A 27,879-nucleotide genomic window follows, 5' to 3' on the forward strand; every position below is an offset into this window, starting at 1 on the left:
CTAAGCGCCGACCTCTCACCAGATGCAGAGCCTGCGAGGGTGCTTTTTATGGTTTCCTACTTACATGGTATCAATGGGTAACCGGAAGTACTTGGATCCAGACCCGGTGGAAACTGTAGTCTGTCGCTTGACCATCACTAATATTTTTGCCAGTGCTTCGCTAAACTTATGTAAATCAGCTGTTCAAGACACCTGTCATTGGTACCGGCTATTTTGGACGCTAGGAACGCGCTTGAGGTAGGTTTCACAGACCCCGCTGTGAAGGCTAGAATAAAGTCTAGCATACATGCTAGCGAGACCAAGTACGAACAACATAACAATGCATACCGTGACCTGAGCGAATGTTGAGGCAGAACGACGACGACGACTTTGTTGGTATGTACCAAACATGTGCATGAAGACGTACAAGAAGGCTTAGGCACTGGTTACCGGTGACAACGATACTGGTAGACAACATGTGGTTGATAAGGACACGGAAAAGGAAAAGAAGCTCGGAGGGTGATCTTCCGAGACCTCAAGATAGCATGTGTCTGTCCGTCAACGTTCGAACGTTCAACGTTCAACGTTGTCAATACCTGGGTGTCAACTTGCAGAACTCGGAGGGGGTTTCCGCCTACTTGAAAAGATCAAGGAATGTCTATCTTCGGACTTCCATCGTCTATACTAGTAAAGGGCTGTCTCAAGGGGCCCGGGACTCGGGAGACTAGCTTCAAGCTTGTGATATGTTGGATGTTCAGGTATTTAATGCGATTCATGGCACTCCAAACGGATGTGAGTAATACATCATGAGTCTAGTGAAGATCCCTTTCGTCATAGCTCCGGCCATTGGCATACATTACTCGGCCAGTTCTCCTTCTCAGCCACCATCAAAGGAAGAGAAAGTGGTACCTTCCACCTCGTTGGAATTCTTCACCAGAAGGGTTTTCGAACTTCACGGTTTAGATTTCATAAAGGTGTGTTACTCCAACAGTGGCCGTCTGTTTTCAAATTGGTGAATAATTTGACAGGGCTGCACATGGGCAGCATCGTCTGCTGAAGTGGCAAACATCCTCGTCACCCATGTGGATCCCTCGCAAGTTCCAGAGTATGGAGCTAGAGTTGTGCAACTTTTGCGCGCTCTTCACCCCACGCCTATAACACCGGTATTCCTTGCCGGTAGTCTTGCTGTCACAGTTGGCGGCTTTTTCAGACTTTATTGTTCATCAACATTGGGAAAGCAATGGAGCTTTCCACTCAGTATCAAGAAAGAACACCGGCTTGTCACAAGTGGGCCGTATTCGATCGTCCGCCACCCAAGTTACACAGGTTACCTTCTCCAATACGTCGGGATCATTGCCATGTATGTAAGCAAAGGGTCGTGGATGAGAGAGTCTGGAGTTCTACAGGTGCCTGTCGTGAAAGTGGTAGCAGGTTCCTGCTTCTTTTTGCTCACAGTATTTGTTGGGACTGTCATTCACCGGCCTGCTGTAGAGGACAAGATGCTCCAGCGCGTTATGGGAGACGAATGGATGAATTGGGCGAAGAGGGTGAAATACCGATTGATTCCTGGAATTTATTGATGATATACTTACTGAGCGCTCTGTTCATACTCCTTGCTTCTTGTATCATACTGCAGGGAATAGTGCTCTGCGGAGACGATTATATGCTACAATGTTAAATGTAACGTTCTATTTGACCACGAAGGCTACTTTGTTCTGTTATCAATTCATCAGTATCACTCTGGCGGTATACCACGAGGCAGAGGAAACGGAGCGCATACGTGTGGCTATTTCCATTTGAGACTACGGTCTGGCTAACTCCGTTTGCTTTCGCCTTAGAGGAAGATGTTTTAAGGTATGTGCCCATATAAAAATCGAGGAAGAGCAACAAATAACCTGTGAGAAGAGCGCAACCAAAGAGCGCTGCTGACTCGCTGCCAGAGCAATCACCGAAGTGCGGAAGTGCAGGGAAATACTTATAGACGTAATGCTGGTACACTGAGCACAAACTGAGCAGAAAGAGCGTATGAGAAATAGGGGCACGTACGACCGAAATAAAATAAGAAGAGGTCGATGATAATTTGCATGATTTGCATGATTGTGAGGTATTTCTTCCACTGTATTGTGACAGTAAGCGAAAGTTTGTCAGAGTGTTCTGTAATTACCCAGAATTTAGCACCTCCTGCAGTTGCGTAGTAGTAATAGTCTGCGGAAATTTCAGTATCGTTTCTGAAAGCCCCATATCACTTACACATCACAACGTGGACCAGAAGGTTGATGGAGATAACGGTCCAAGACTCAATTATGAGACATGAGTAGGTGACAATATCGAAGTACAGAATCCAACTCACTGGGCTCAATTGCCGTTCAACTGAACAAAACACAGTAATGCAGTTGAGGCATGATGAAAGACGTGCAAAAAGGCTGCTGGTATGATTTACAGTTGTTTGCAAAGGATATTAGACGACGTACTGAGAGGCTTCTTCTTCAAGACTAAAAATAACGTGTCGAGGAGCTCATAGTACTTGAAGTAGTAATTGACAATGTAGTAGAGCTCTAGTCTCTATCGCCGCATGTGTATTGTGAGTGTAGCCGAAACTGTTTACTAGTAGGTCACTTACATCAGTCCAGGACGATGGTGCGCACATCGAATCGTAAGTTCCAACGTTCATCCGTACCGAAGCCACCTCTTCCATTATCAATAACAGAAGAACAAGACTGCCGGTGCTGAGCAATGCATTATGAAATCTGAAGAGCGTCTGTAGTTTGAACGAAGGCAGATCTTTCATGAACTCGCGTGCCGCAAAGATGAAAACGAGATAGGAGACAATGACAGTTGATACCACTGGCCAGGTAGAGAAGGGCGAGACGCCTGGAATGTATGATTTGAGATGAGCGGGGATAGAGTCCGCCGGCACTATCGAAAGTAGGAGGTCAGATAAAGGGGTCATTTAAGGAGGTGATACAGGTTGAAAGGGGACGAGATACAAACGGTTGATACTGAATAATAGCGAATATCTGTTAATATAGTTCAGGTCAAGAGTGAAGACGCAAATTTAATTTGATCGTGTTACATCCCGTGCGCAGCTGCAGCTGTGGTCAGTGTGGTCTCGGGATTTGCCATGCCCGACATCAACCCGACGTCATAGTCGGTGTTACATCGGTCGACTGGTTATAACAGCATCTCCTTTATAACTTCCAATACTCCAGCTTGCCAAGCGAGCTGTGACATCTTTTTTAAGTGTAATAATATCTGTCAGCGAAGACTTCACCTGGAATCTGGATAGACGATTCGACGTCCGTTCGGGCGGTTTCAAAAACTTTTGCTGCAATGACTCTGTTATGAGACTGCGTCATCAAAGCCTCAAAGCTTTCAGCCAGTCTATGCACGTGTCTTGCAGTCAGTGACTGAGCTCAGTATTTTTGTTGATGGAAATGGCCAACGGGATAACGTTGGTTCGACCGTCAAATTTCACAGTGTCCACGAGTCGTGTGACGATGTTATTTATAGTATCATTTATACCCCCGGCCTGCGCATATAGATCCCACGTTCATTCAGTCCCAGACGTGGGGTATTTGAGGGACTACATACTAGTCCGAACAGCTGCAGTCAACGATGTGCTCACACAGTCAAAACCAGAAGCACTACCCCGAACTTAACTATGGATCTGGAGCGAAATGGATCAAGAGTTTGACCCAAAACCGACTGTCCACTTTCCTTGGGGGTCACTTCGAAAATGTCAACCTGTCTTCGGTTCTCTACATTCATCACGTCGATGACTCGAATCACGTAGATCTCCAAGTTTGGAGCGCACCAGGTCTTACAAAGCCCTTATTTCGAGAGGCAATGAAACAAGAGTTCAAACCAGCAAAGAAGGGTGATTCATTTGGGCCATCTTGTAAGTCGCTTTCATATTCAGCATTATTTCTGACACACTTTCTCTTTGTAGGGGTATGACAATACTATGCAATCGTTTCTACTTCTCACATGCATATATTTGTTTGCAGACAAACCACTGGTGGAAGGTCACTCTCAAGATTCCTTCCTATTGGCAACAGTATGAGCGTGTACAATGTAAGGCAAGGGTTTTGAACCAGTAAATAAATACTCAACTATGTCTGCCTCAGTTGAGTTTGATCCTGGCTGCGAAGCTATGATCTTCTCCACGGATGGTGTCCCGCTCCAAGGTATATCCTACAACCTTATTGGTAACCCAAAATGAATTCTGCTATCCAGGAATTACTGGCGGCGGCGGCGGAGATCGCAGAGTTGAACATATCATTCCGCCTCAGGCTGTTCGTGACGGCCACTATTCTGTGGTCGTCGAGTCCAGCTGCAACGGCATGTTTGGCGTGCCATGGAATGGCGACACCATCGCACCTCCAGATGTAAACTTGTTATCTTTTCAGCGCAACGCAGATACTCATTTCTATGTAGATGAACAGGTATTTTCAGCTTGCAATGGCAGACTTAGTTGTCCCAAACCAAGATGCTTGTATGTTGTTGCACATTCCACCGCGCACTCTGCTGAAACTTGCTGCAGGGCATCTAATGTGGGACTTCACGACTCTTCGCGAGATCGTGGACACTGTCGCTGGCAACACTGCCCTTCAAAACAAGGCACTCGTTACAGCTAATAAAATCATGAATGCATTTAAATCTGGAGATCCCGAGAACGTAAAGCTTATGCGTGGAATTGCTGAGGATGTATTCGGAAAAGGTTGGCACGCAAAAGGCGACAAGATATACAACGAAGGCCCCCCAAAGGCCCAGGTTGTCGGGATTTCATACTGCCATATCGTCAGCTATTATTTACGGTCGTAAGTCGCGTCTAATATGTTATGCTTCAACAGGATACAGCATGGTTGTGGCCTTATTCGGTCACTCAGCAGAAGACAGCGAGGTCCTGGTCCACTCAGATCGATTTGATGGAGCGCTACCCAGAACATAGATTTGCCTGTTCTCAAGCCCAACAATTCAAATGGCTTGAGGAGGTGCGCTTGATTGCCTCCTCTTAGTCCACTTACTCATATATCCCTTCTTCATAGCAATATCCTACGCTTTTTGAACGTATCAAAAAGAAAGTGGCGTCTGGCCAATTCCATCTCATCGGTGGTTCGTGGGTTGAGAACGACGGAAATATGCCTTCAGGCGAAGCCCTCGTCCGGCAATTCCTATACGGTCAACGCTACTTTGAATCACGTTTTGGAAAGCGGTGTGAGACCGCTTGGCTCCCGGACTCTTTCGGGCTCACTGCGGCCTACCCGCAGCTGATCAGGGATGCAGGCATGAAGTACTTCTTCACACAGAAGTTGAGCTGGTATGTGAATATATGAGCCTGGTCTGCAGTCATCTTACGGCTCGCGGCAGGAATAATATGTTGGTGAAGCTTCGAGGCTGTTGTCTCAGTTTACTGATGATAAGGAAAGAAACGTGTTCCCACATTCCACCTTCAATTGGGTTGGCATCGATGGCTCGCAAGTACTTTGTCATATGACGCCCGTCGGTAATGTCATGTTCAGTTAGTAGTCCTACCAATCCTAACTGGTTCACCCGCGCAGATACTTATACTGCACAGGCAACAGTCGGGGACGTTAACAAGGGGATCACAAATCATAAGGTATTGGCGACACAATCGGCCATCATGTGTTCTTTTCCGCTCACTGCCATTTAGAACCTAGAGTCAAACGCTAGTGCCCTTCTGGTCTTTGGAAACGGAGACGGAGGGGGAGGAGCATTACCCAAGATGCTAGAGAACGTACGAGCATTGGTTTCAGGTCTTTGAGACCAGCCTAATGACACTTAACAGCTGCGTCGCATTCGCGCGACTACCAATGAACACAGAGAACTTCCATCTGTTAGTATGGGAAGTACTGTGGAGGAGTTCTTCGAGGACATCGAGGAAGATTCTAAGGAGGGGAAAACACTGCCAGTTTGGTCTGTCGAGCCTCCTATTCTCATTACTTTTTTCTGACATGCCATGGTATGAAGGAAAGGGGAGTTGTACCTTGAAGTGAGTATGTTCAGCTACTCGGGCAGACTCCAGTTCTGAATACCAAAACAGTTCCATAGGGGGACATATACCTCGCATGGTAAGCGGTTATCATTACTTGCCGCACTCGCCATCAATACCGATATCGTGCTTGTTAGGTTCCATCAAGAAAGGTAATAGGAAGTGCGAGATACTTTTGAGGGACGTGGAGGTTGGTTTTGCCTAATCCACGGTTACACTCATCCTAAACTATCCCAGCGCGTAGCTACCCTGACTTCGCTCCTCAAGCCCAAGGGACATTCATACGTATATCCGAAGCGGGCTATTGATGAGTGCTGGGAGAAAGTGTTACTCAATCAGTGTAAGTGCTCTGTATCTATACTGCACTAATCAGCATCTGTACTCATCTTTTGACAGTCCATGATGGTAAGCTTTTAGGTTTTTGGCACTTCTATGATGTCTAAACGTGCAATTCAGTCTTGCCTGGATCTGCAATGTGAGTCGCAGTTCTCCTTGCCTAGCTGGAGTTTGATTTGGTTCTGTAGTGGTATGGTCTATGATGACGCAGATAAGTTATACGCCGAAGTTCGCGAAGCATGCACTGGCCTTCTCGAGGACGCATTCAGTGTTCTTCTCCCGCAATCGTCACCCCCTCCTGTCAAAATCGACAACGGAAACACTAGTTGCGTTTAACGCTACGTCATTTGCGCGCCACGATGTCATCAAGGTTCCTTTGTCCAGAGATGCCGCTCGCATGAAAGCGCAAGTTATTCAAACATCCGCGGATGGCAAGCACGGATATGCTCTAATGCACTCGGTGGGAAACAAGGTCATGTCACAACCTGTGGGCATGTATTCGGTTTGTATGCCTGCATCTGGTGTGTCTGATGTTGTCAGGACCTTAGCATCGGTACTGAACGTCCGTTATAGTGTTTACCAATGGAACGGATCACTTCGTCCTCAGGAACGCCAATGTCCAGCTCACCATCTCAGAGGGACGAATCAGCAGCCTGATTGACGTGAAGCTTGGGTCAGTTGCGTCCTTCGCCGTCGTAACCCGCTAACTCTACTCTTAAGTCGTGAGCTTATTCCCAAAGGAAACTCCGGTGGATTGGTTATTTTCGAAGATCGTCCTAATTACTGGGATGCCTGGGGTCCGTTCTTTCATTAAATTGTTGATTGCGGACCGGATGTGACTTTACCTTGGGCGTTGCAGATGTGGAAATCCACCACCTCGAAACTTCTACTCCGCTTTCGTTCTCTCAAGTTCGGGTTATCGCTGAAGGGCCCCTTAGGGCCGCTGTTCAGACACAGATTAAGTACGGGGGAAGTACAATTGATGTCACGGTGCGTATCTAGTATTTGCTACGCTTTCATTCATTCTATCGCGCTGCCTTGCGAGTGATTTGTCTATCTATTCCGATGCTGACAGAATACATCACTGTTCACAGATCTCCCTTGATGCCATCACTGGTAAGAAACTCCGCAAACGCAGAAACGAGTACTTATAACGGAAGCGTAGCGACGATGAAAGGAAATTCCCGCTCCTTTTTCAATTTCGATGCCGTGGTCGACTGGCGTGAGAGACACAAGTTCCTCAAATGTGCGTGATCATAACACCTCTTACTGCCTTGTTCTAATGCATGACTGCAGTTGAACTACCACTTAACATCAACAATACGTATGCGACTTATGAGTCACAGTTTGGTTTCGTTCAGCGGCCGACACATAAGAACACGACGGTGGATGCTGCCAAGTTTGAGGTCTGCGGGCACAAGGTACGTATATGCTTTTTCATCAGTTAGTTTTCCTTCAAGACTTATCAACGACCTACCAGTTCGCAGATCTTAGTGAATATGGATACGGTGTTGCTTTACTCTCGGAATCCAAGTATGGCTTTTCATGCGAAGGCAACGTCCTTCGTATCTCCCTGCTCAGAGCGGCCACGGCCCCTGATGCAGAGCAGGACCAAGGTTTGCCTCTGGCGTCAGACTTTTCGTGGTTGATCCATTCTCACATGTTGTTTTAGGGAGGCACGAGTTCTCATGGGCAGTCATGCCTCACGTAGGCTCTTTCCTCGAATCCGATGTTCCGATAGCTGCCTTTATTTATAATTCGCCCTTGCACGGTCAGTTAGGCTTCTCTGACATGCCTGCACGGATAAGTCTAATGATATCCCCAGTGAGAACTGTTCCTGGACAGGACGCGGGCCACGTTGCCCCATCTCTCCCATTCTGGCTTGAGGGCTCACCAAACATCTTTTTGGAGACCATCAAGAGAGGAGAAGACGACTTCGAACCGAATGCTTCCGGCACAACCATCATCTTGCGTATGTACGAAGCGTTTGGTGGACATGGTTCTGTCAAGTTATACATTGGAAAAAACGTGCCTGTGAAGCGCGCGTATGTCACGAACATCCTGGAGGACACTAAAGGAGAACTTGGTCTAGTTTCCACGACGGGGGCGCATAGCACGCTTAAGCTCGAATTCAGAAGTTTCGAAGTGAAAACCGTGAAGTTGGTGCTGGAAACCAAGAAGTCTGACATTTCAGGCATCTCGTCTATGACGTGAGCTCTGTTCCATATCGACCGAGTTTGGCGAGGCTAACATGTAAAGTACAGATCTTCGAAGAGAAATAGCTGGGTCACTGTCGACGAGGAATTGTAATTTTAAACTCGAAATTGGTTGAGTTGATCTTGTATGTACTAAGTATGTATGTAGTATCTGTATGTACAGTACAACTGAGTGAAGTTTGTAACAGTAGGATTACGTGTCGATTACAACCTTTTGATTCAACTCATAAGTAGATCTGGTTCCAAATTCCAGCTCCTCAGGCATTTTACCAGGCTCGATGATACCATATACCCCAAAGCACAATCTGACAGCATGGGGATCAGCATTTACAGAAAGTTAGATCGATCTAGTCACTATGGGCACACTGAACGGGCTCTAAGATATGCGCGAGCGATTTGTAGTAACTTGAAGGTCGCATATAATTACATAATCACGTGCCATACTCCATTCAATTTTAATTTCAAATTTCAACCTTTCGAATTGACTTTTCGAATCAATCAACATTTAAGTATGAGTAGATCTGGCTCCAAATTCCAGGTCAGCCCTTCACCCAAAGCGCTAGTCTCGAAACCCGACTGCGGTCGGGCTGACACCCAAAGCTTCCGGTTATGGTCTCCGGAGGATTCTGAAAGTGCGACCATAACGGCTGTTCTGAAAGCACAATTTGACGGCATGGGGATCAGCATATCTAGGTATGCACTCTGGGCACACTGAACGGGCTCAAGCTTATACAGATAACCTTTAATCTGTAACTTATTGGGCAAATCGTAGAAAAGCCTCATCAGAAATACTAACGGAGGCTAGATTTCGCCAAAGGAAGCATTAATCCCATCTAGACTTTTCCCCCTGGTTTGCCTTTCCTGTCATTGTTCTCACACCATGCTTCTCGAACTTCGACTTGCCGGGTCCTGGCCAATTCCATCGTCATTATGATCATTTCAAGCAACTCTCGAGCCAGATCCAAATGACAAAGCTGATTCATCATATGACCTAATTGATTAAAACGGCGGGGTGCAACCAAGGATATAATTTAAAGCTATGAGACTGATCCACTTGGTTTCATAGATCATCACTTGACCATCTAACACTGCCATGTCAAATCATCCAATCCCCATTGTTGATTTCACTCCGTTCTTAGACGGTTCTGCGAAACAGCAGGCTGCAGATCAGCTCATCGGGTCGTTCAAATCGGCTGGATTTGTCTATCTCACGAATTTTGGTATCCCGGAGGGAGAGGTCGCAAAGATGTTTGACTGGGTGGGTCAGCCCCCTCTTCACTTAGAATTCCCAACTTACACCACGAAAGCTGAAACGCTTTTTTGCTCTTCCTCACGAAACCAAAATGCTTGCGCCTCATCCGGATTCTGGAATGCATCATCGAGGTTAGAATTTTCATTATTGACTGCAAGTTCACTCGCCTTCACATATGTCGTCTCGCAGGATACTCCTACCCTTGCCAGGAAAAAGTGACCCAATACTCGGATTCTGGGGACGAATTCACCATCGCACTGCCAAACATGAAGGAGTCCTTCGATTGCGGGAGCGAGCATAACGACTCTATGCCAAACATCTGGCTGCCTGAGGGCGTCCTCCCCGGGTTCAATGAAGCGTGTTTGTCCTTCTTTTGGGTGAGTGTGTTCCCTCGTGGTTAGATTCCATATACGTGAATTCTGATGGAGTATACAGAAATGTCACGAAGTCGAACAGAATATCCTCCGCGCCCTTGCACTGGGTTTTGGCTTGGAGGAGGAGTGGTTCTTGAGGTATCACGAGACGGTAAATAATCAGCTGAGGCTACATCACTATCCTAGGTAGGGTTTTCACTCACTCACGACCGGTACGAGATTGAATAATGCTGTATAACGCAGCATATCCTCTGAATTGCTCGAGACGAACAAGCTGACAAGGATATCGGCTCATACGGATTTCGACACACTTACAGTCAGTTTCCCCCACCGTATTGTCTGTTCAAAGAAGCGAAGCTAACCCGAGGCAGTTCCTCTTTCAAGGTGAGATAGGAGGACTCGAAGTCGAGGACCCGAATGAGCCTGGGAAGTACGTGGTTCGTACTCTTGTTCGATCCCACTTCCACACCAACGTCATAACTAATATAGATGTGTAAATCATTTCTAGGCAGTGACTCCCATTCCCAACTCGGTCGTTCTCAACGCGGGTGACTTTTTGCGGCGATGTGAGGCCCTTTTTCTCTGCAACTGGTGGACTGGTACCATTGTGTTGACTTGTGGATTGTAGGGTCGAATGACACGATACGGAGTACAATGCACCGCGTTGTAGCACCGCCGGGTGTGGTGGCAAAGGATGGCCTGCTTCCGTCCCGGTATTCTATGCCTTACGTAAGTTCTAGACATTGTGACTGGATTGATCTGATACAATGTCTACAGTTCTGTGCTCCCGTATGTCTTTCCGCTTTTCCGTTGTACCTACGTCTATTCATGGGTGGCTACAGGACATGTCTATGATTATCGACGCCATACCAGGCACGTGGTCGGCAGACCAGCCTAAAAAGTATGAGCCTGTTTCGGTACGTTGGCTCGCCAAAGTCGGAGTGCTTGGATACTGAGATTGGTGTAGGTGAAGGAGTATGTAATGAAGCGGTTTGCCGCAAATTATTGAGTTGAATCAAGGTGAAGGACACAGATATAATGGTGATTATCTATTTCCCAAGCGCTTCGAGGGTTGGGATACTTGTGAAAGGAGTGAAATATGTTTAGGCATTTGTCATGCTATGTATATAAATTGTATTCAAGAGTATTGGTATTCTCAGGTACGAGCCTTTTGTTTTCAGACAGCAGTGTGAAGTATTGTATCATTGTATCAAGCCTTGACCCCACCTTGTCAAGTCTGGTGCAGCCTCTGTAATACCCTGTACTACCACGTCAAGCCCCAATCATGCCATGTCATGCTTCAGTCAGGCTGGGTCAAGCACTACTCATACCATGACAGGTTCTCCCCAACATCTTTGCAGCCTCCGTACTGATGTAAACCTCCACACTTACCTATGCTGCGTCAAGGCCCACTTGCATGCTGCGTCACACCTATACATGCCACGTCATTGCCACGCCAAACCTCAGTGCCACGTCAGGACTTCTTAACCTGTCAGTGTCACTTAGGTATATTTTCAACCCGTCATAATAAATGGTTCTCTGACAGTGTCTCCTCCGTGTCATCATGAAGGAGTTGTTGTCAGTTGAAGCTTGGCCTCGGCGACAGAATTCAGTACCTCGATGGTGTTTCTATTCATTAAATATGATTAGATACGAATATGTATGAATACAATATGAATACAACAACGCTATTCATATTTGGAGATCACTGGTCCACTAGTGGTAATACATAGATCAAAACATCTTCCAACTTTGGGAGTTATTGAACCATGACAGATTTAATGATCTGCAAGAATTTGACTTCAGGGGGACGACCCAGACGACTGCCAGCGGTCTCGGAGACGTCCTAGCGCTTCTGTAATCTTAGGCTAGAATGATTTTAGAAAGGGTCGAAGCTCAATACTCAAGATATACCGGGGTTGTCAAGAACTGCGTGTTTGACAGAGTAAGTAAGACACTCAAAAACAAGACCAGTACTAGACAATCTAGTACCTTCCTCTAAGTCAAGATCAGGCTCAGGGTCTATGCATGTCTCGTTAGACAGGACACGAGAATGCAGAGGAATCGAAACGTACAGTTTCACGAGTTGGTGCTGCGCTTCTCGACATCTGTGTCATCAACAGATTAGTATAACTCTTGAAAAAAGGGTCAGTACAAGGATAATTACCTTCGACCTCCAAGTCAAGCTCGTCACACGCAAGGTCTATGCGGCACCTCCCGTTAGACAAAATACGAGAATACAGTGGAATCGAAACGTACACCCGAAGGTAAAGGAACCGCGCTTCCCGATATCTATGTCGTCAACATTCTTGTGAGACGGGTGCGGATACTACAGACAAGTAGAGACATACTCTGCTCGCCCTCAACGGCTACTTCATCGACAAGGTCAGTAAAACATGTGAAAACAATGTCGGTGTTACAAGAGAAATACCTTGGGAGCGCTCTAACACAATGGGTGCTGCTGCTGCTGTCTGCAGGAGAGCGATGGAGACGAGAACAAGTGACAAAAATCCTTTCATGATTGCTAGTAGATCTCACGGCGAAGTGGTTGTTGGAGGTGCTGAGTGTACTTCGATTCAAGGAATGCTGCTTTTATATCGTTAAAAACTCAATTATCAAACTCACTCACCCGTTTCGTGCATTATTTCGATTTGTCTGCTTTAAGCTTCAAGTATCGATATATTGAATACAATACACTGATGAAGCTAAGTGAGGTATACGTACCCGGGCCGCGGAGTTGCATGAATACCGTCACTGGAGCATGGAGGAGCCCTGGGCCCCTGCTCCACTTTACTTACTAGTGATTGATCAGTTGCGATAAGCTTACAGCGTCTTCGTGGTCCAACAACATGCCGGCGGCTATTCGTGCGGCTACAATATCTCGATGATGATCCGGCCGATAATCGATAGGTGGGCCTGCCGCGGTCGTGACGCGCCTGTGACATGGCACTGACGCGGCCCCGTCTGTCGCTCGAAATGAATTCCAAACACTTTAAATCCTCGCCAATCATATGTATGTCCACCTGCTTGGAAGGTATTGGTATCCTGTGCGGCTGATTCAGTCCTATGGCACTGCTAGTTTCCCTGCTACTGCACGCAACCGAGTACCCTGGCAGGTGGTTTGGTGGCGCGGTTGCAAATTCCCATCCAGTCTCGGATTGCCTCCTAGTGATGTCGAGCAAGGAGATCTCGTGGACGAACTCTAGCAGGACCGAGTTAAGAAGCGTGAGATTCGCGTGAGCGACATTGACTGGTTATGTACTCAGTTCTCTTAAAGTATCGCGTAGCTCGGAGAATGGGTCACTCTTGGGATACCCCTCGCGAAGAAGACTTGATTCAAAACTTTATGTCAGTACAACCATCGAAAGAATTGAACGACATTCTACGACCTCATATTGCTTCGCTTCAGAAGTTCCTTGACAGTCCTGACTTGAGCCAGTGTGATGCGGAGGCATATCCTGTGATAGATTACATCTTGCGGTCGAAAAAGAACCTAGATGGTCACCTGGGTGCATACAGCATACCATTTTGTGGCGACATCTCATCTCACAAGTATGCAAAAATCGCACGTTAGTTCGCTGAGAACATTCCCGGTGCCTCCAGTCAAGTCGAAAAATGGCTCGGTGGCATGCCTTTGGTGCACTTTTTACTCTCGTTGTTGCTCATCGAAAGGGTGGTGATTTGAAAAAAAAATGCGTTGAAGCTCAGAACGCGGAATGGAACAATAGCGAGCTTTTGAAGACAAGAGGCGTGCAATGGAGAAAGCCGAAACACCATCCACTTGCTTACGGTAAGCAAAAACCTTATTTTCAGCCACTTTGGCGTTATATCGTCTTGTCGTTTGAACTTCTCGACAGCGTCGTCAAATCTTGACGAAATCTTTCCACAACCCGTGGGGGGTGGTGGTTCTGGGTACCTTAGGGTAGTTCTAGGTACATAGATTAATAAATTCATTATGTTTTAGTTGATTTCCCCTGCAAAGTGAATCTTTTTGTTTTTTTCTGCTGCACGTGCGTCGTGTTTTCACGTGACAACCATCAGATATTCAAGGCATCAGTCGTTCAACTGAAAAGGTCGTTGAAATTTCGGTACCTGGACTTCTGGTTGAACTCATCAACCCCGAGACAACATGTGTACGTTTGCGTGACGACATCAATTCCGACTACTTTCATGCATTGAACAACATTGGGAACACCTGGGTAGTTGAAGAATCTGTGCTCTCATTCGCCTGTGATGCACTATGGAGCAAAGCCCGCGAGAATTCAATCACGCTCAAGACTATCATTCACGTCCCAAGTGCCTCGGATCCTTCAACTTTTCCTTATGCACTTCCAGACGGTGAGCTTCAATTTTTCATATTTTGATACACTACTAATATAATTACATAGGTTCGGCGGGTATCATCTGTACTGAGGCGAGCGAACGACTTGCTGCCAGTGAATCTAGCCCGTTATCAGAATGTCCGCTATGTGGGAACAAGACAGATTCAATGCGTGCACATGTTGGCATTCACATATTACGATCATCTCGTGGTGTAACGAGCGTTGAAGATAATCTGAAGGAACAGGTAAGTTCATGTCATAATTGTATAGCCTCAATTATTGACTTTGATTTTCTAGGTCGGTCTTCATCAGCCATGCGGATTCTGCGGGCGATCGGGCCACGAGGAATGCAAGATTCAAATCAAAATTGCAAACAGTGGGGCTGTTTCGAAGGTCGAATCATCCTGCCCTTATGCCCACACATTCCGGTATCCAAATGCCGACATTGGCTCAAACAACAGACCCTGTCGCAATGTCCCACTCAAGTGCGAGTTGTGTCACCCGTCTTTAACGCCCATCACGGGCAAGAAAAGTCGCACTGCCGCTCCATTCATCGACGCTGTTTGGCGTTACAACATGATCCAACACCTTGAAGAGGTCCACCCACAGTATGCGCATCCAGAGAATCTCACTGGCTATCCTCTTCCTGTGCAGATCCTGAACTCATTCATGCTGACTGCTCTCGAACAAGAAGACGCGAATATTCCGATGGCGCGATGGCTTATGCCTCTTTTCGAGGGCGAGAAGGAAAATGTTCCAGTTGGGTCCAGTTCTCGCAAGCGAAAAACCAATAGTTCCGGCATCGCAAATGCGAAGAAAGCTCGTACTTCTGCTTAGTTAGTTTTTTGTTTCCTTTCCTTTCCTTTGCATTCTTTCACAATCGCACGTGCACAACTCTCGCTCGCTATCATCATTCTGCTTTCTTACACTTGCTACTTCATGTTCTCGTGGATTTCACAGCTTCCGATTGTATGTCATTACTCAGGAATCGACACACGCATGTTTCTGGCTCGTTATATTGCATACGACGCGTCAATGACGCGTGATCATCGAGACGCGTCTCACATTCAACGGTGAAATTTTTCAGCGCGACAGAATTACTCGATTTGGCAGTGTGACACCACGTGAGGTCACTGTAACAGTGGTGGTGGTGCGTCACTGAACTAAAACGGTTGGTGTCTGGAACTTACTGATCGCACGCCTCTTGTTTGAAGATGGCTTGGGCTGATCTCATGATAAGCTATCCTGCCGACAGCTTTGTGGCTGACGTAGACCTTGAGTGTCTGATCACACTAGAAGCAATGATGTTCGAAGATTCCGAAGCAGGACCGGCAGGCAACCGGCAGTGGGGTTTGGATGCCGGTCAACTTCACAGGAAGTACAACGTGTATCTCAACATTCCTACTGAGTGGGTTCTGGGCAGAGATCACAGTGAGAGTGAACTGGAAGTAAGAAAAATATCACCTGCTCTGTTGACCTGGTCACACCTGGCGCTCAGGAGATGAAGGGAGCTGCTGCTGCTGCTATCGATGATGGTGGTGTGTACAACGTGTCCTCTACATGTCTATGTGCGCTGGACCTCTGAGACCCGCAAGACCCCTGGCACCCCTCTGCCTACTCCTCCTGTCCGCTACTCCCGCCCAGTGAAAAACGGTCCTAGCCATATCTACGGCAAACGACGAAAATATTAGTTATATACCAATAATATTGCGATAACTACGCAAATCGATAAATTAAAAAGTGCGGTTGATCCATTGAGCAAAGATCCGTTGAACATTGGCTGAACATGCTGAAATTTTTTCAACTTTGACTTGACTTTGCTCAATATTTGAATGTTTGAACATTCTTGCGCATCAGCTGCGCACGCACCATCACTTCATGCGATGACGTCGATATGCAGTGGACCACTTATGATATATATTGGGACATTCCATCCATACTCGGTTCACCTCAGCCTTCTTCTTCCCTTCCATCATCTCGTCCTCCTCTCAGCAAAATCTCGCTGTTGACCTCAACCATCCTGGTACCGTCTGATGCATGATTTTCTCGCTTAGCCACTGCACTAACAAGATAAGTACTAGACCTTTTCACGGCCCAATCCATCTGCTGATCCCACCCAATCGACCGTAGTCATCCAAGTAAGTGCTATTTACGGCGCATATATGCACACATTTCGAACATTGTGAGTTATCTGACATTGTCAGGTTCATTCACTGACTGTTTTACATCATCGCTAGCTCACTACCATTGTCCCTATTATCGACACGTCCAGCGGCTTCAACAGATACACCGTTACAAGACAGTCGATTGGTAAGTTCCATTAAAAGCTACCCAATATACTTCAACTGATATCTATTGCCGTAGAAACACGAGAACGAGGCAGTTGTCATTGTAAGTACTGTCTGCTTGCCTGGCAAGCACATCTAACAATGATTTGTTTCAGTTAAGGACTCCCATGTACCAGAAGCTGATGGGCTACGTCATCCTGACGCATGGGTGGGGGTGCCAGTGGTATATAGAGTACACTTTCATTGCATTTGTAATTTTTTCGCAATACAATTGTTTTTGGTCGATTTGGGTTGATGTGCGAATATGCAAAAGGTCAATTGGGAGCTACTACAATATACTAGAATCTACGCTACGCAAACACGCTCGATTCTGCAATATCTCGCTCGATGCGAGTCGCTGAAAATATCATATAAGTCTCATCCGTCTCCGCAAATCGACGCAAATATTGTCGCGATATTTCGGTCGTTTTCCGTCGATACGGCTAGGACCGTTTCTCACTGGGACTCCCGTCCCACCGGCAACCCCCGGTGCACTGTTCAATAGGTCTCTAACCGGTTGTGATTGACAGTGCGGCCTCTTATTCAGCGATAACTCTGATGGTACGTCTGCAGACGAGTTGTCCGACGTTGTAGCTCCTTCGCTGCCGGCTGAAGAAGAGATTGCGCCCGTGAAACGTCGCTCTTCACTGCCAGCTGAAGAATGCGCACCAGTTAAGCGTCGACATGCTTCAAAGAGGGTCCAGAGAGGCAGGAAAAGAAAATCGTCATTGACTGATGTGACTAGTAGCATATGTCCCGAATGTAGAACACTGGCGCGTCCGCGTCGAGGCTCGTCAGTGCCAAGAAAATAGTCATTAGCTGATGTAGCTAGTAGTATGTGTGCCTATGGTGAATAAAATCAACGAAAGAATGTTAACGCATGTGGGAGTCACCTAGTAGCGCGTCACGTCACTTGCCCGTCACGACCGCGACAGGACCGCGTCAAAATAGCTACGCCCGTTGACTCGGACGTGCACGGACGCGCGGTATAGTGGACCTTGATGCCAGCGTCCGCCGTTGACGCCAGTTGTTATAACTTGTTTGTGTTTGTTTTGTGTGAATTCGGAGTACTCGCTCCGAGTCGAGGTCCTCCGAGTCGAAGATCATTATGGCGCCATGGATTTGCTTTTGGCTCAGTTGACTGGGATACTATAACCACTGCTAGCTAGGGTTGTGTAACAGGAACTACTAGTCACTAGGCTAATTATCCTTCTCTTCCGAGTCCATTCCTTTTCTTCGTACACTGTTCCCTTACCGAGCATCTCCACAGAATTTTGCTTTTAAGATATCGGACCATTACCCGTTATGACCAGGACCAAGTCATCGATTGGGTCAGGACCCGGCTGCTCCCTATAGTATCTGCATGTCCACCGGTAGCGCCCCAAGAGGCCCTGGATCCCGGATTGGAGAGGGTGCCAGACAGCCTGGGACAAGCCTCCAACCGACGTTTGGTTTCCCTAAACAAGGCTACGGTCCGACAAAGTGATTCACCACGTAGACCAATCACTGTGTGGAGGCCTGGGACAATTGGAGTTGGAATATACGAAATTGTCGAGGTATATATGGGTAGTGAGACGTGAACTTAGATTTGATAATCAACAATTGATTAGCCATAAGTATGTGTGAAGACATGGTGTACTTGACCGGGGAGTCGATGGCCTGCGTGAATCACATTTAGTGTACGCGAGATTATTTAGTTGAAGTGCGACTGGGTGACACTAGCCAAGCAGTCACTTCTCCTCCTTTGTCAGGAACAACTCGTATTTTGAGAAAGCAGGAGTCGCATCAGCAAATTTTTGTCTGATCAGTCTGGCCTTTGCTTCGTTTCTTGGTAGAATAGAACAAGTGAACGAACGAGGTCTGAAGACAAGACCCTGAAGAGTTTGTTTGGGCCGATCCTTAACAACGTCGATGCAGCCATGGCACTCACCTCCTCATACGAATCGATATCGACAGGGATCGGTGCCTTCGTAGCTGGATCAATGGCAGGAGCGAAATCAAACGCCCAGACCAACGTGGCAATAGTGAACGCCTGCTTGACTGTTCAGCCCAGAAATCGGGCGTTAGAGCGTCACATACCAGGTTTGTGTTGACTAAATTCATCTCAGGGCAGAGTCTCTGCAGGACGTCATGAGATACATATCGTGTCCCTCCGGCCCAAAAGACTTACTCTTCCGCTCCCAAAGGGTATACTTGCACGCCAGTCTTTGCTATCCACACCAGGTTTTGTCCCGTGTTCAGAGAGGAGGAATCTCTCTGGTCGAAAGACCTCAGGTTCGTCAAAGACCTCTGATAATATTTGAGCAGGCCTCCATTACATGAGAATTACGACAAATTCACCAGGATCATGCAAGATGCCCCCTATTCGATGGTCAGCTTGACAGGTTGGAAAATGCGAATGTTACACATACAAGCATTTATGAAAACGGTTGTACCTTTAGGGGCAACATGGCTTCGATACTGGCATAATAATACATTGGTCAACGTAAGCGAAAACTGTGACTGGTAGATCGCGACTTACTTCTTGAGTCTCTAGCAACGCGTGAGGCATTCCAAGCGGTGCCATAGGTTTCAATCTATGTACCTAACAGACCGTCAGCCTGATTTATCATTGCTAACTTAGACAAGAATTCACCTCTCTTAGGATGGCACGGACATACGGAAGCGATGCAATGTCATCCATTGTGGGTGGTCGCCCGTCCGGTAGAACAGAGTTGATCACATTTTGGGCCTTTCGCAATGGGGGAAGGCAACAAAACATAGAATGAGTAAAGAAATGAAGGATCCCGAAGAATGGCCCGGGGATGCTTCGAGCACGATCGCACCTAACCAGCTACAGCGCGAGATGGGAGTTCCTGAAGATCTGATTCAGAGTCCGCACTCACGCAGCAGCGTCCTTTGACATCCCGAGCTCTTCTTGACGCTGAATGACTTCTTCCATAAACAACTAGTACTTTCTCCTCTGGCGAGCCTTGTTTCTGCCTCTTCCAACAACCCAAAATATAATCGACGTTGCAGCGTCCTCGCCTCCCTGCATATTCCTTTCCATGGCGCCCACCGTTCCGGGACATATTTAAGAATAGGGAGGAGATCGACGGGAGGCCCCTCAGTAGACACCACCTGCACGGTGAGTCTCACCCCTTCATAAAAAAGTCTTTTTTCCTCCGTGTCAGGGCGCGGGCAGCGTTTCCCAAAAGCTATAGACAACAATATTGAAAATGTGTAACGATCAATGTGCTTTTCGAAGCCCTATGAGGGGATGAGAATGCTTAATAGATTATGGAAAGAAAGGAACCACACTTGAGGCGAACAGAGTAAATCAAATAGAAGTTGCGAACTCTCTGCTACCGCGACTGGCAGTTGTTTATTCACACTTTGTGGGGCAAACAGGGTCTGTAATGCCTTTCGACCCATACGCCAGATATCCGTCGCTGACGACTGGTAAACATTGAAAGGATGCTGAAGGAAAAATAACGTACTCGAATCTGCTTCCGCGATAAAATACCCGTCCGTTATGAGACTTCCAGTGTAAAATGACGGACGACCAGAGGTTTCATTGCTTCGCATATCCATGAATTCTTTCAGAACTGTAGCATCCGATACCACAATAACTGTGCCGTGACCAATCTTCAACTAGAACCACTGTCAGAGGCAACGGCAGAAATGTTTCTGTAGCTCATGTTTCTTACCGAAAAAATGCCACCATATTGTCGAGCCCATTCGGTAAATCTAGAACGAATGAGGTCTGTAGCGTTATAAGGCATTAAATGTGACACCCTACTTAAGTTGGGCGAACTTTGGCGGGACCATAAGGGCATTTCCGAGTAGGGGGACGGTCGGAGGACCAGGAGGTAGGTGCTGCTCGCGCCTTCCGATGCTTAGTAACTTGGTAACTATCCATATCATACCACTGGTTAGAAGGAGGGAGAACAAAGATGTGAAATCCATTGCGTTAATGCTTCTACTGAGTAGCACTGGCAGTAAGATATCGGAAGGGCAGGGTACAATGCTTGATAGTATCTGATGGGATGGGACAACGCCATCTAGGACTCCCAATATTTGCGTACCAGGTGGCTTGTCCCATGCCGGATTGGATTGACTCGTCCGTCTACGATAAGGACTCGGATTAGCCCATATCTGTAAAACTTCTCCATCGATGGGTAATAGAATGGTGCACGGACCTCGGGAGTGGTGACAGAGCTGCCGGTGTTAGTGATGGATTCTATTCGACAACGTGACCTTATGGACTAGCTTACGTACTTAGTTTTCTTGCCATTTCATCAAGTACGCATGGTAAATGTCACCCTTCCCGCCCATCGGGTCACTGTCGGACATGTCTTGGTTTGCATTTTAAATTGGCCGACCGGCGGGGCATTGCAAAACCATTTATGCCACATGGGAGATACAAATACGCACATGACCGTGACAATGTCATTCAGCGGCGGGCGGCTGTTTGCAATCCTTTGTGTGAACGAAACGTCCGATTTCAGGCTGCCAGCTTGACGTCGCTTTTAAATTATTCCACGACTGACTCGGAGTACAGAGAGAATCAGAGATGGCGACCCCAATCAGTACGATCCCAAAGGTGAGTACGGTCTGTTCAGCACCTGTTACATGATCTCAGTCAGTGGCGAAGATCAGAGATGCTCTTCGAGCGACGTTCCGTAGTGGAATAACCCGTCCCATTGCGTGGCGTCAGCATCAACTATACCAGCTTGCACGGATGGCGCAGAATGAACGGGAGCTCATTTGTGATGCCCTAAAGAAGGACCTCGGAAAGCCAAAAACAGAGGTCCTCATGGCTGAAGTAGGCTGCATCATCGAAAGAAGTGTGAAGAGTGCAGAGCAGCTCCCAGAGTGGGCCAAGACTGAATACCCCGACGTGGCTGATTGGCAGAAGCCATGGAAGCCAACGTGAGTGATCGTTTGATCCATCAGTGTCGTTGATAATTATACACGTGCCAGGATCTACAAGGCCCCGAGGGGCACTGCGTTGATAATCTCGTGAGACCGAAGATACTGTCTCAATTCCGCTTCCTGACATTGCGCTTAAACAGACCATGGAACTACCCTATGGTCCTCACTTTCCAACCTCTCATTGGAGCAATCGCAGCAGGCTGCACTGCCGTACTAAAGCCCTCTGAGCTTGTCCCCTCCTTCTCACAACTCTTGGAGGAAATTGTGCCAAAGTACCTCGACCCAAATATGTACCGTGTTGTCAATGGTGCTGTGCCTGAAACTTCAAAGCTCCTTGAGCTCCAATGGGACCACATTTTCTACACGGGGAATGGCAGGGTTGCTAGGATCATCGCCAGTGCTGCGGCTAAGCACCTCACGCCACTGACCCTGGAATTAGGTGGAAAGAGTCCTGTTATCATTGACTCAGCATACGACATCGATCTTGCGGCAAAGCGGATCTTATGGGGCAAGTGCAACAATGCAGGGCAGGCAAGTTGATGCTGACCAATTTGGGGTTGCTCCCCGATACGGCAAGCTACAACGTACTGAACGGGAATTTTGGCAGATCTGCGTGGCACCTGACTATGTCCTCGTACAGCGGGACAAGCAGGACGAGCTAGTCAAGGCATTCCGGAAGCACTATAACGCATTTTTCCCCAAGGGTGCGCTGGATTCGCCATCGTTTGGAAGTATCGTGTCAGATGTGCATCATAAACGCCTTACCTCACTTCTTTCCCGCACAAAGGGTGAAGTCGTTCTTCAGGGTCGCGCTGACGTCACGAGGAGGAGACTTGAGCCCACTATTGTCAAGGATGTTGCGGACGGCGACTCCTTGCTAGAAGAGTCAGTAATGTCTTATGTTCGAAATGCGATTCTGATAGCATGGTATTTATAGAGAACTCTTTGGTCCGATACTACCTATCGTGCCTGTGGATTCTCTCAATGAGGCGATCGACTTCGTTAATGCGCGGTAAGCTCTTGTCCCATAATCCAACTCGTCAGCTGACTTATCGCACAAAGATCTCATCCGCTAGTTCTGTACGCTTTTAGTGACAAGGAGAGCGTGAAGCAACAGCGTGTGTTTTACTTGGCCGATGACGTCGGTGCATACTAAAACATATTTAAAGTTGTCTCGGAAACGCAGAGCGGTGGTATTGCTTTCAATGACACCTTCCAACACCTCGCCGGTACGTTATTGGCAGTATCGACGTCATGCTTGGATTGGCGCTCACCCACTTTTATCGGTCAGTGAATGAACTACCATTTGCGGGAGTTGGCGAGTCAGGCTGTGAGAATTTACTCCACTTGGGAGAATGTCACTGACAGTGAACCCCGTGACAGATGGCAACCAAGTTATGAAATATACGTACGATACGTTCACGCAGCTTCGTAGTTCTATTGACATGCCGAAGGAGTGAGTTCGACTTCGGTTACCTTTTTATCCCGTTGCAGGCTGATCTGAATTTGGGCAGGGCTGAGCCATACTTGGGAATTCGGTATCCGCCTCACTCGGAGGAGGCAGTGAAAGCGCTAACCGCTACGGTGTATATGACCATTCCGCCAAGCCGCCTGTGAGAAGATATCAACGGGCATGTTGCACTATCTATGATTCAAATATCGTTGCAAGTTGAGATCCGAACCGTAGATTACCGGCTTGTATTGTACATACTAACGGAATGTTGCTATGTACCCGCAATTCATTTTGGAGCAGCATATGCTGTAGACACTTATAGAGCAACGTGACGTACCCCAGATACCACGGCCAAACATTTTAGAAACAACTGAATAAGATGGATCGGATGCTATGATGTCTTGAAGAAGCGGAACGTGAGCAATGTTGGTGATGGGATCAGCCTCTGAAGAAGAAACGTTGATTACTGTGGGCAATGGGCATGGTTGGAAGTGAACTTGCATCAATTCGGAAAGTTCCATCGATACCACTAGTATTCCCGACCTATTCCAGCCTGGCTGTGCTAGCTGGTGGTATCCCAATCGGACTGGGAGAAACTCCGCGACCTAGCCAAAATTTCAAATTTCCGTCGCCGGATTTTGGAACGCTCATTGTAAGCATGTTGTATCTGATTGGAATCCAGCGCTCTCAAGATGGCCTGGCCAGATTGTCATCTCCGATGACCCACGTCCAATTCGAAATCTCGCATCCATCAGAAGATGATATACTAGGCTCCAACCTGGGCCCTATTGGACCCATGATTAGTAGGTTCAGTCTCGTTACAAGTTACGTTGCGTCTTGATCGTGAGACTTCATCAAAGCGCCTATCAAACAATTTCTTTGTTCTCAGTCAGCAATCCTGTATGTGTGGAAGGTTTATGCAGCCGATCCGGGGTCCTCCCAGTATTGGAAGGGCCAGCATTGTTGGCAAAGCATACAGCCGTGACATGCCGGATAAAAATACACCAGAAAGTGGGGTTGACATTCGCTCCACCTCGGATGTGTTAGCCTACTGACGGCATGGCGCATGATATCTTTGTATAGCTTTGCTCTTTTGGGCTACTAAGCGCGGCGCTATATAATCCCAAGTGTGCCAATAGGAGTAAGGCTGCTTTTCGCCTCTTCCCGTCTTGCGCGCCTACGACTGAGATGTCGACATCCCCGTCCTCGAACGAAAAATCTCCCGTGGAAGAGCGCCCACAACATGCTCCCCACCATTCGTCACATATGGACGCGGAGACAAGAGCAATTGCGTGCGTATATATATATGATCGCCCCTGACAGTCAAGTGCGCAGCCTGACGCTTTTACGCCAGTAACGCCGATGCCAAGTTGTCAAACCCCTTGCGCGGCATACCTCATGATCGTCTTATGATGGATGTCGAGATTTTTGCCCAGGAGAGAGGGCTGACCCATCTGCTGCCTGAGCTTAAGAAAGGGGCGCTTGTTGCTCAGGATTCCACGTGTATGTTCATTTCAGAATCGTTTTCCCTAGCTGACTTGAGATCTTTAATGTGCAGGTCATGATCGTCTAGACATATTTTCAGATGAAGACAAACGAATTTTAACGGAAGAGGTTACCCACAGGTGGCGACAAACGCCCATGCTGTATTACGTCGGTGTCAGCCCTCTTGACTGTTTGTCATAGCTCACACCGTTAAATAGATGGTCGTGATGTCATCACTTGCAGCCGCTGTTCAGGGAATGGACGAGGCTGTTATCAATGGCGCTCAAATCATTTATCCCAAGCAGTTCGGCATTGGTTCCGGCAGTAGTGCGTAAAAGCTCTTCTATCATTCCAATCATCATCATTCATAAATTGTGTATACAGAACGCGATTCATGGTTGATCGGTCTCGTCAACTCTGCGCCCTACTTGTATGTGCTTTGTTCTTATTGCAGAACATCGTTCTTCATCACTTCACAGATGCTGTGCCACCATTTCTTGTTGGATGACGCATCCGCTCAACCACTATCTTGGGCGTAAAAAGACCATTTTCATCACTTGCATGATCTCGTTCTTGACATGTATCTGGTCTGGACTGACAAATACCTGGTGGCACCTTTTCATCGCACGGTTCTTCCTTGGTTTTGGAATTGGTCCTAAATCTGCCACTGTCCCAGTGTATACCGCCGAATGTTCACCTGCACCAATACGTGGTGCTCTCGTCATGATGTGGCAGATGTGGACTGCTTTCGGCATTGCTCTGGGAGACCTTATCGACTTAACGTTCTACTTCATTCCGGACACCCCCGGTGTGACTGGTCTGAACTGGCGTCTCATGCTAGGTTCTGCTGGTATCCCCGGTCTTATTGTCTGTATGCAAGTCTTATTTGCACCCGAGTCACCTCGTTGGTTGATCTCCAAGGGTCGCTACGAGGATGCTTTCAATGAGCTTTGTCGGCTTCGTTTCTCGCGCGTTCAGGCTGCTCGTGATTTGTACTACATTCACGTGTTGCTTGAGGCGGAGAACGAGATGAAGAAGGGTCGCAACCGTGTTATTGAGATGTTCACGATTCCGCGTAACAGGAATGCTGCCCTTGCTAGTTGGGTTGTCATGTTCGGTCAGCAGTTTTGCGGCGTCAATGTCATCGGTATGAGATTCGTGTTCATGATTTGAAATGATTATTAACGCAGTGGCAGCTTACTACTCGTCCACCATCTTCCTGGATTCTGGTTTCTCACAGGTTGCGGCATTGGCTTCCTCCCTTGGGTTTGGTGCACTTAACTGGGTTTTCGCCCTCCCTGCTGTTTTCACTGTAAGTGGTTTCTTCCATAGTTGGGGTTTCCATAAATATTGAAAGTCGAAACACTAGATCGACACTTACGGCCGGAGGAACTTGCTTTTGTTCACGTTTCCCTGTATGGCCATCTGTCTTTTAATCACGGGCTTCTCCTTCTGGAGTACTTCGGAAACAGGGCGTGTAGCTGGCGTTAGTATCGGAATATGTACGTCACCCTTGTTGATACTAAATACTGCCATTGACATCCACCGTGGCACTCCTTCAGACCTCTTTGCGATCTTCTATTCTCCAGGCGAAGGTCCAGTGCCGTTCACGTACTCCGCAGAGGCATTCCCTCTTTATATCCGTGATCTCGGCATGTCCTTCGCCACTGCGACCACTTGGTTCTGGAACTTCATTCTGTCAATCACTTGGCCTTCGCTCGTCTTGGCCTTCAAACCACAAGGTGCCTTCGGCTGGTACGCAGCATGGTGCTGTATTCTCTGGGTGCTCATCTTGCTATTCGTGCGCGAGACGAAAGGCAAGACCCTGGAGGAGCTCGACCAAATTTTCGCTGTCCCCCTTGGCGCGCACGCTGCGTACGGCCTGAGGCAGATACCCTACGGCATCAAGAAATTCGTATTGTTCCAAAACCCTGTCCCTGAGCAACTTTATGAGTTCGAGACCGAGAGTGAAGTGTCGAGCACCGCAGGCGACGAGAAGGCAAGGAGGGAGGTGAAGGACGATCCGGAGAGGGCAAATGTCTGATGAGTTGAGCTGTGATGTGATTATGGCCGACGCTTCGCTTGATCTTTATCTAAGAGGGATGTATTTGAAGGATTTATTCACATGCTATCTATCGTTGCCGATATCACTTGCACATGTATTGCTATCTGATATTTTAATATAAGCTTCTTGATGCTCAGTTATCGGGTTACAGAAATACTATCGACTACCGACTTCTCTTGAATCCTAGGCATGAGACTCTAACCTCGTGTAAGTACCTCCTTTTGTCGTGGAAGTCTCAAATGTCATACGCAGAAATATACTATGGACATTTTGTCATATCAGCAGAATGATCATTCTCCCTTCCAAGAATCAGCGATTGACACAACATCGGCATGTCATGGCCGCATGTAACTGCCCAAATTTCCAGGGCGTCCTGTATGGTTTCAATACTGGATTGATCATTAAGTGAATCTGTCCACTGGGCCATTTGCTAGTGATGTTCTAGGTGTCAAATCATGCTCGGTGGCCAATCCATCATTTACTTTTGTAAGTCGTGTACTATGGAAAGACTGCCTTGATCTGACTATGAGAGACTGATCTAAGATTATTATAGGATACGACGGGATCGAGTGCGGCCATGGAATAGAGTTTTTGGCCATGGAATAGAGGTTGGCCATGGAATAGAGGTTGGCCATGGGGTCGAGTTTGGCCATATTGTCAAAGACCATTCTTCTTTAGACAGAAACATAGACCACATACGACAGAACCATATCTTGTTGCTGAACCATACGATACAGCGCAACTTTATGGATGGGGACTGGTTAAGAAACTTGAAGGAAATAGCGTTATGTAACGAGTGATTGCAAATTGGAGGCAGAGTAGGCGATAGTGGGATTTATAAAACAAAGTCAGAGTCGGATCCTGAGGTCTTGACCTCTGCCATGGAGTTGTACCAGGTTGTGCCTCTTTCGTTTTGAGATCCAGTGGTCAAACTGTTTCGGAATCTGAGGAAAAGAGAAATGGAGTTGAGTCGGAGCCGGGTAACACTGTATCGGTGTCAGTGGCGGTCAACAAAAACAGCGGAGAACTGATATTATCCAGTTTAGACGGGATGACTAATGACTCGGAATGGCCGGCCCATCAGTTACTTTGAAGAAAAGCCAAATGCAGAATAGGTTTTTAAAACCCCATAACTCAAAA

General features: G+C 47.3%; 11 protein-coding genes across 11 annotated transcripts; 8 read left to right on the plus strand and 3 right to left on the minus strand.

Annotated features, from left to right (window-relative positions):
* Positions 1-785: 785 nt before the first annotated feature.
* DFJ58DRAFT_653486 (uncharacterized protein) lies at positions 786-1,559 on the plus strand (the record flags this gene model as incomplete). Its single annotated transcript, XM_041381746.1, has 2 exons — positions 786-953; positions 1,008-1,559. The coding sequence occupies 2 exons, from the start codon at positions 786-788 to the stop codon at positions 1,557-1,559; spliced, it is 720 nt and encodes a 239-aa protein (XP_041248579.1).
* Positions 1,560-1,604: 45 nt separating this feature from the next.
* On the minus strand, positions 1,605-2,929 carry DFJ58DRAFT_714098 (GNS1/SUR4 membrane protein; the record flags this gene model as incomplete). Its single annotated transcript, XM_041383980.1, has 8 exons — positions 1,605-1,626; positions 1,760-1,976; positions 2,026-2,095; positions 2,144-2,184; positions 2,230-2,275; positions 2,356-2,405; positions 2,451-2,541; positions 2,600-2,929. The coding sequence occupies 8 exons, from the start codon at positions 2,927-2,929 to the stop codon at positions 1,605-1,607; spliced, it is 867 nt and encodes a 288-aa protein (XP_041248580.1).
* A 609-nt stretch (positions 2,930-3,538) lies between these two features.
* DFJ58DRAFT_765739 (glycoside hydrolase family 38 protein) lies at positions 3,539-8,892 on the plus strand. The gene is made up of 27 exons (XM_041388768.1): positions 3,539-3,877; positions 4,107-4,166; positions 4,216-4,375; positions 4,448-4,452; positions 4,523-4,779; positions 4,833-4,973; positions 5,028-5,303; positions 5,404-5,485; positions 5,541-5,599; positions 5,654-5,737; positions 5,789-5,916; positions 5,971-5,992; positions 6,044-6,071; positions 6,130-6,182; positions 6,230-6,332; positions 6,449-6,467; positions 6,517-6,596; positions 6,655-6,849; positions 6,902-7,001; positions 7,049-7,125; positions 7,188-7,322; positions 7,467-7,574; positions 7,625-7,749; positions 7,809-7,944; positions 8,001-8,099; positions 8,154-8,538; positions 8,593-8,892. Exons 1-27 carry the CDS (start codon positions 3,595-3,597, stop codon positions 8,636-8,638), a joined length of 3,246 nt encoding a protein of 1,081 aa, XP_041248581.1. The 5' UTR covers positions 3,539-3,594; the 3' UTR covers positions 8,639-8,892.
* Positions 8,893-9,637: 745 nt separating this feature from the next.
* Positions 9,638-11,179, plus strand: DFJ58DRAFT_723227 (Clavaminate synthase-like protein; the record flags this gene model as incomplete). The annotated part of the gene is made up of 11 exons (XM_041384973.1): positions 9,638-9,802; positions 9,852-9,927; positions 9,986-10,173; positions 10,232-10,356; positions 10,414-10,486; positions 10,542-10,607; positions 10,679-10,736; positions 10,799-10,899; positions 10,948-10,959; positions 11,013-11,087; positions 11,138-11,179. The coding sequence occupies 11 exons, from the start codon at positions 9,638-9,640 to the stop codon at positions 11,177-11,179; spliced, it is 981 nt and encodes a 326-aa protein (XP_041248582.1).
* Positions 11,180-12,249: 1,070 nt separating this feature from the next.
* Positions 12,250-12,689, minus strand: DFJ58DRAFT_723228 (uncharacterized protein; the record flags this gene model as incomplete). Its single annotated transcript, XM_041384974.1, has 5 exons — positions 12,250-12,278; positions 12,338-12,373; positions 12,430-12,462; positions 12,522-12,539; positions 12,602-12,689. 5 exons carry the CDS (start codon positions 12,687-12,689, stop codon positions 12,250-12,252), a joined length of 204 nt encoding a protein of 67 aa, XP_041248583.1.
* Positions 12,690-14,236: 1,547 nt separating this feature from the next.
* Positions 14,237-15,507, plus strand: DFJ58DRAFT_697675 (uncharacterized protein). Its single transcript, XM_041383505.1, has 3 exons — positions 14,237-14,508; positions 14,559-14,737; positions 14,790-15,507. Exons 2-3 carry the CDS (start codon positions 14,660-14,662, stop codon positions 15,327-15,329), a joined length of 618 nt encoding a protein of 205 aa, XP_041248584.1. The 5' UTR covers positions 14,237-14,508; positions 14,559-14,659; the 3' UTR covers positions 15,330-15,507.
* Positions 15,508-15,706: 199 nt separating this feature from the next.
* DFJ58DRAFT_723230 (uncharacterized protein) lies at positions 15,707-16,077 on the plus strand (the record flags this gene model as incomplete). Its single annotated transcript, XM_041384975.1, has 2 exons — positions 15,707-15,940; positions 15,991-16,077. 2 exons carry the CDS (start codon positions 15,707-15,709, stop codon positions 16,075-16,077), a joined length of 321 nt encoding a protein of 106 aa, XP_041248585.1.
* A 418-nt stretch (positions 16,078-16,495) lies between these two features.
* DFJ58DRAFT_855632 (uncharacterized protein) lies at positions 16,496-17,181 on the plus strand (the record flags this gene model as incomplete). The annotated part of the gene is made up of 4 exons (XM_041393904.1): positions 16,496-16,674; positions 16,730-16,802; positions 16,857-16,883; positions 16,936-17,181. Exons 1-4 carry the CDS (start codon positions 16,655-16,657, stop codon positions 17,179-17,181), a joined length of 366 nt encoding a protein of 121 aa, XP_041248586.1. The 5' UTR covers positions 16,496-16,654.
* A 1,368-nt stretch (positions 17,182-18,549) lies between these two features.
* On the minus strand, positions 18,550-20,431 carry DFJ58DRAFT_653484 (cytochrome P450; the record flags this gene model as incomplete). Its single annotated transcript, XM_041381745.1, has 10 exons — positions 18,550-18,693; positions 18,750-18,851; positions 18,899-18,937; positions 18,990-19,128; positions 19,227-19,279; positions 19,341-19,403; positions 19,455-19,626; positions 19,701-20,068; positions 20,120-20,250; positions 20,299-20,431. Coding segments are annotated over 10 exons (1,344 nt in total), but the record flags the coding sequence as incomplete, so codon positions are not given.
* Positions 20,432-21,374: 943 nt separating this feature from the next.
* DFJ58DRAFT_714101 (aldehyde dehydrogenase) lies at positions 21,375-23,353 on the plus strand (the record flags this gene model as incomplete). The annotated part of the gene is made up of 11 exons (XM_041383981.1): positions 21,375-21,404; positions 21,444-21,733; positions 21,785-21,823; positions 21,877-22,267; positions 22,344-22,621; positions 22,674-22,748; positions 22,799-22,854; positions 22,906-22,965; positions 23,028-23,066; positions 23,120-23,192; positions 23,251-23,353. The coding sequence occupies 11 exons, from the start codon at positions 21,375-21,377 to the stop codon at positions 23,351-23,353; spliced, it is 1,434 nt and encodes a 477-aa protein (XP_041248588.1).
* Positions 23,354-24,167: 814 nt separating this feature from the next.
* On the plus strand, positions 24,168-26,875 carry DFJ58DRAFT_765797 (uncharacterized protein). The gene is made up of 9 exons (XM_041388769.1): positions 24,168-24,481; positions 24,544-24,692; positions 24,748-24,842; positions 24,893-25,001; positions 25,059-25,104; positions 25,154-25,821; positions 25,871-25,986; positions 26,044-26,176; positions 26,237-26,875. The coding sequence occupies exons 1-9, from the start codon at positions 24,378-24,380 to the stop codon at positions 26,716-26,718; spliced, it is 1,902 nt and encodes a 633-aa protein (XP_041248589.1). The 5' UTR covers positions 24,168-24,377; the 3' UTR covers positions 26,719-26,875.
* Positions 26,876-27,879: the final 1,004 nt, after the last annotated feature.

This window comes from Suillus subalutaceus, assembly GCF_016647625.1.
Source record: "Suillus subalutaceus strain FC151 chromosome Unknown DFJ58scaffold_12, whole genome shotgun sequence".
Taxonomy (NCBI): Eukaryota; Fungi; Basidiomycota; class Agaricomycetes; order Boletales; family Suillaceae; genus Suillus; species Suillus subalutaceus.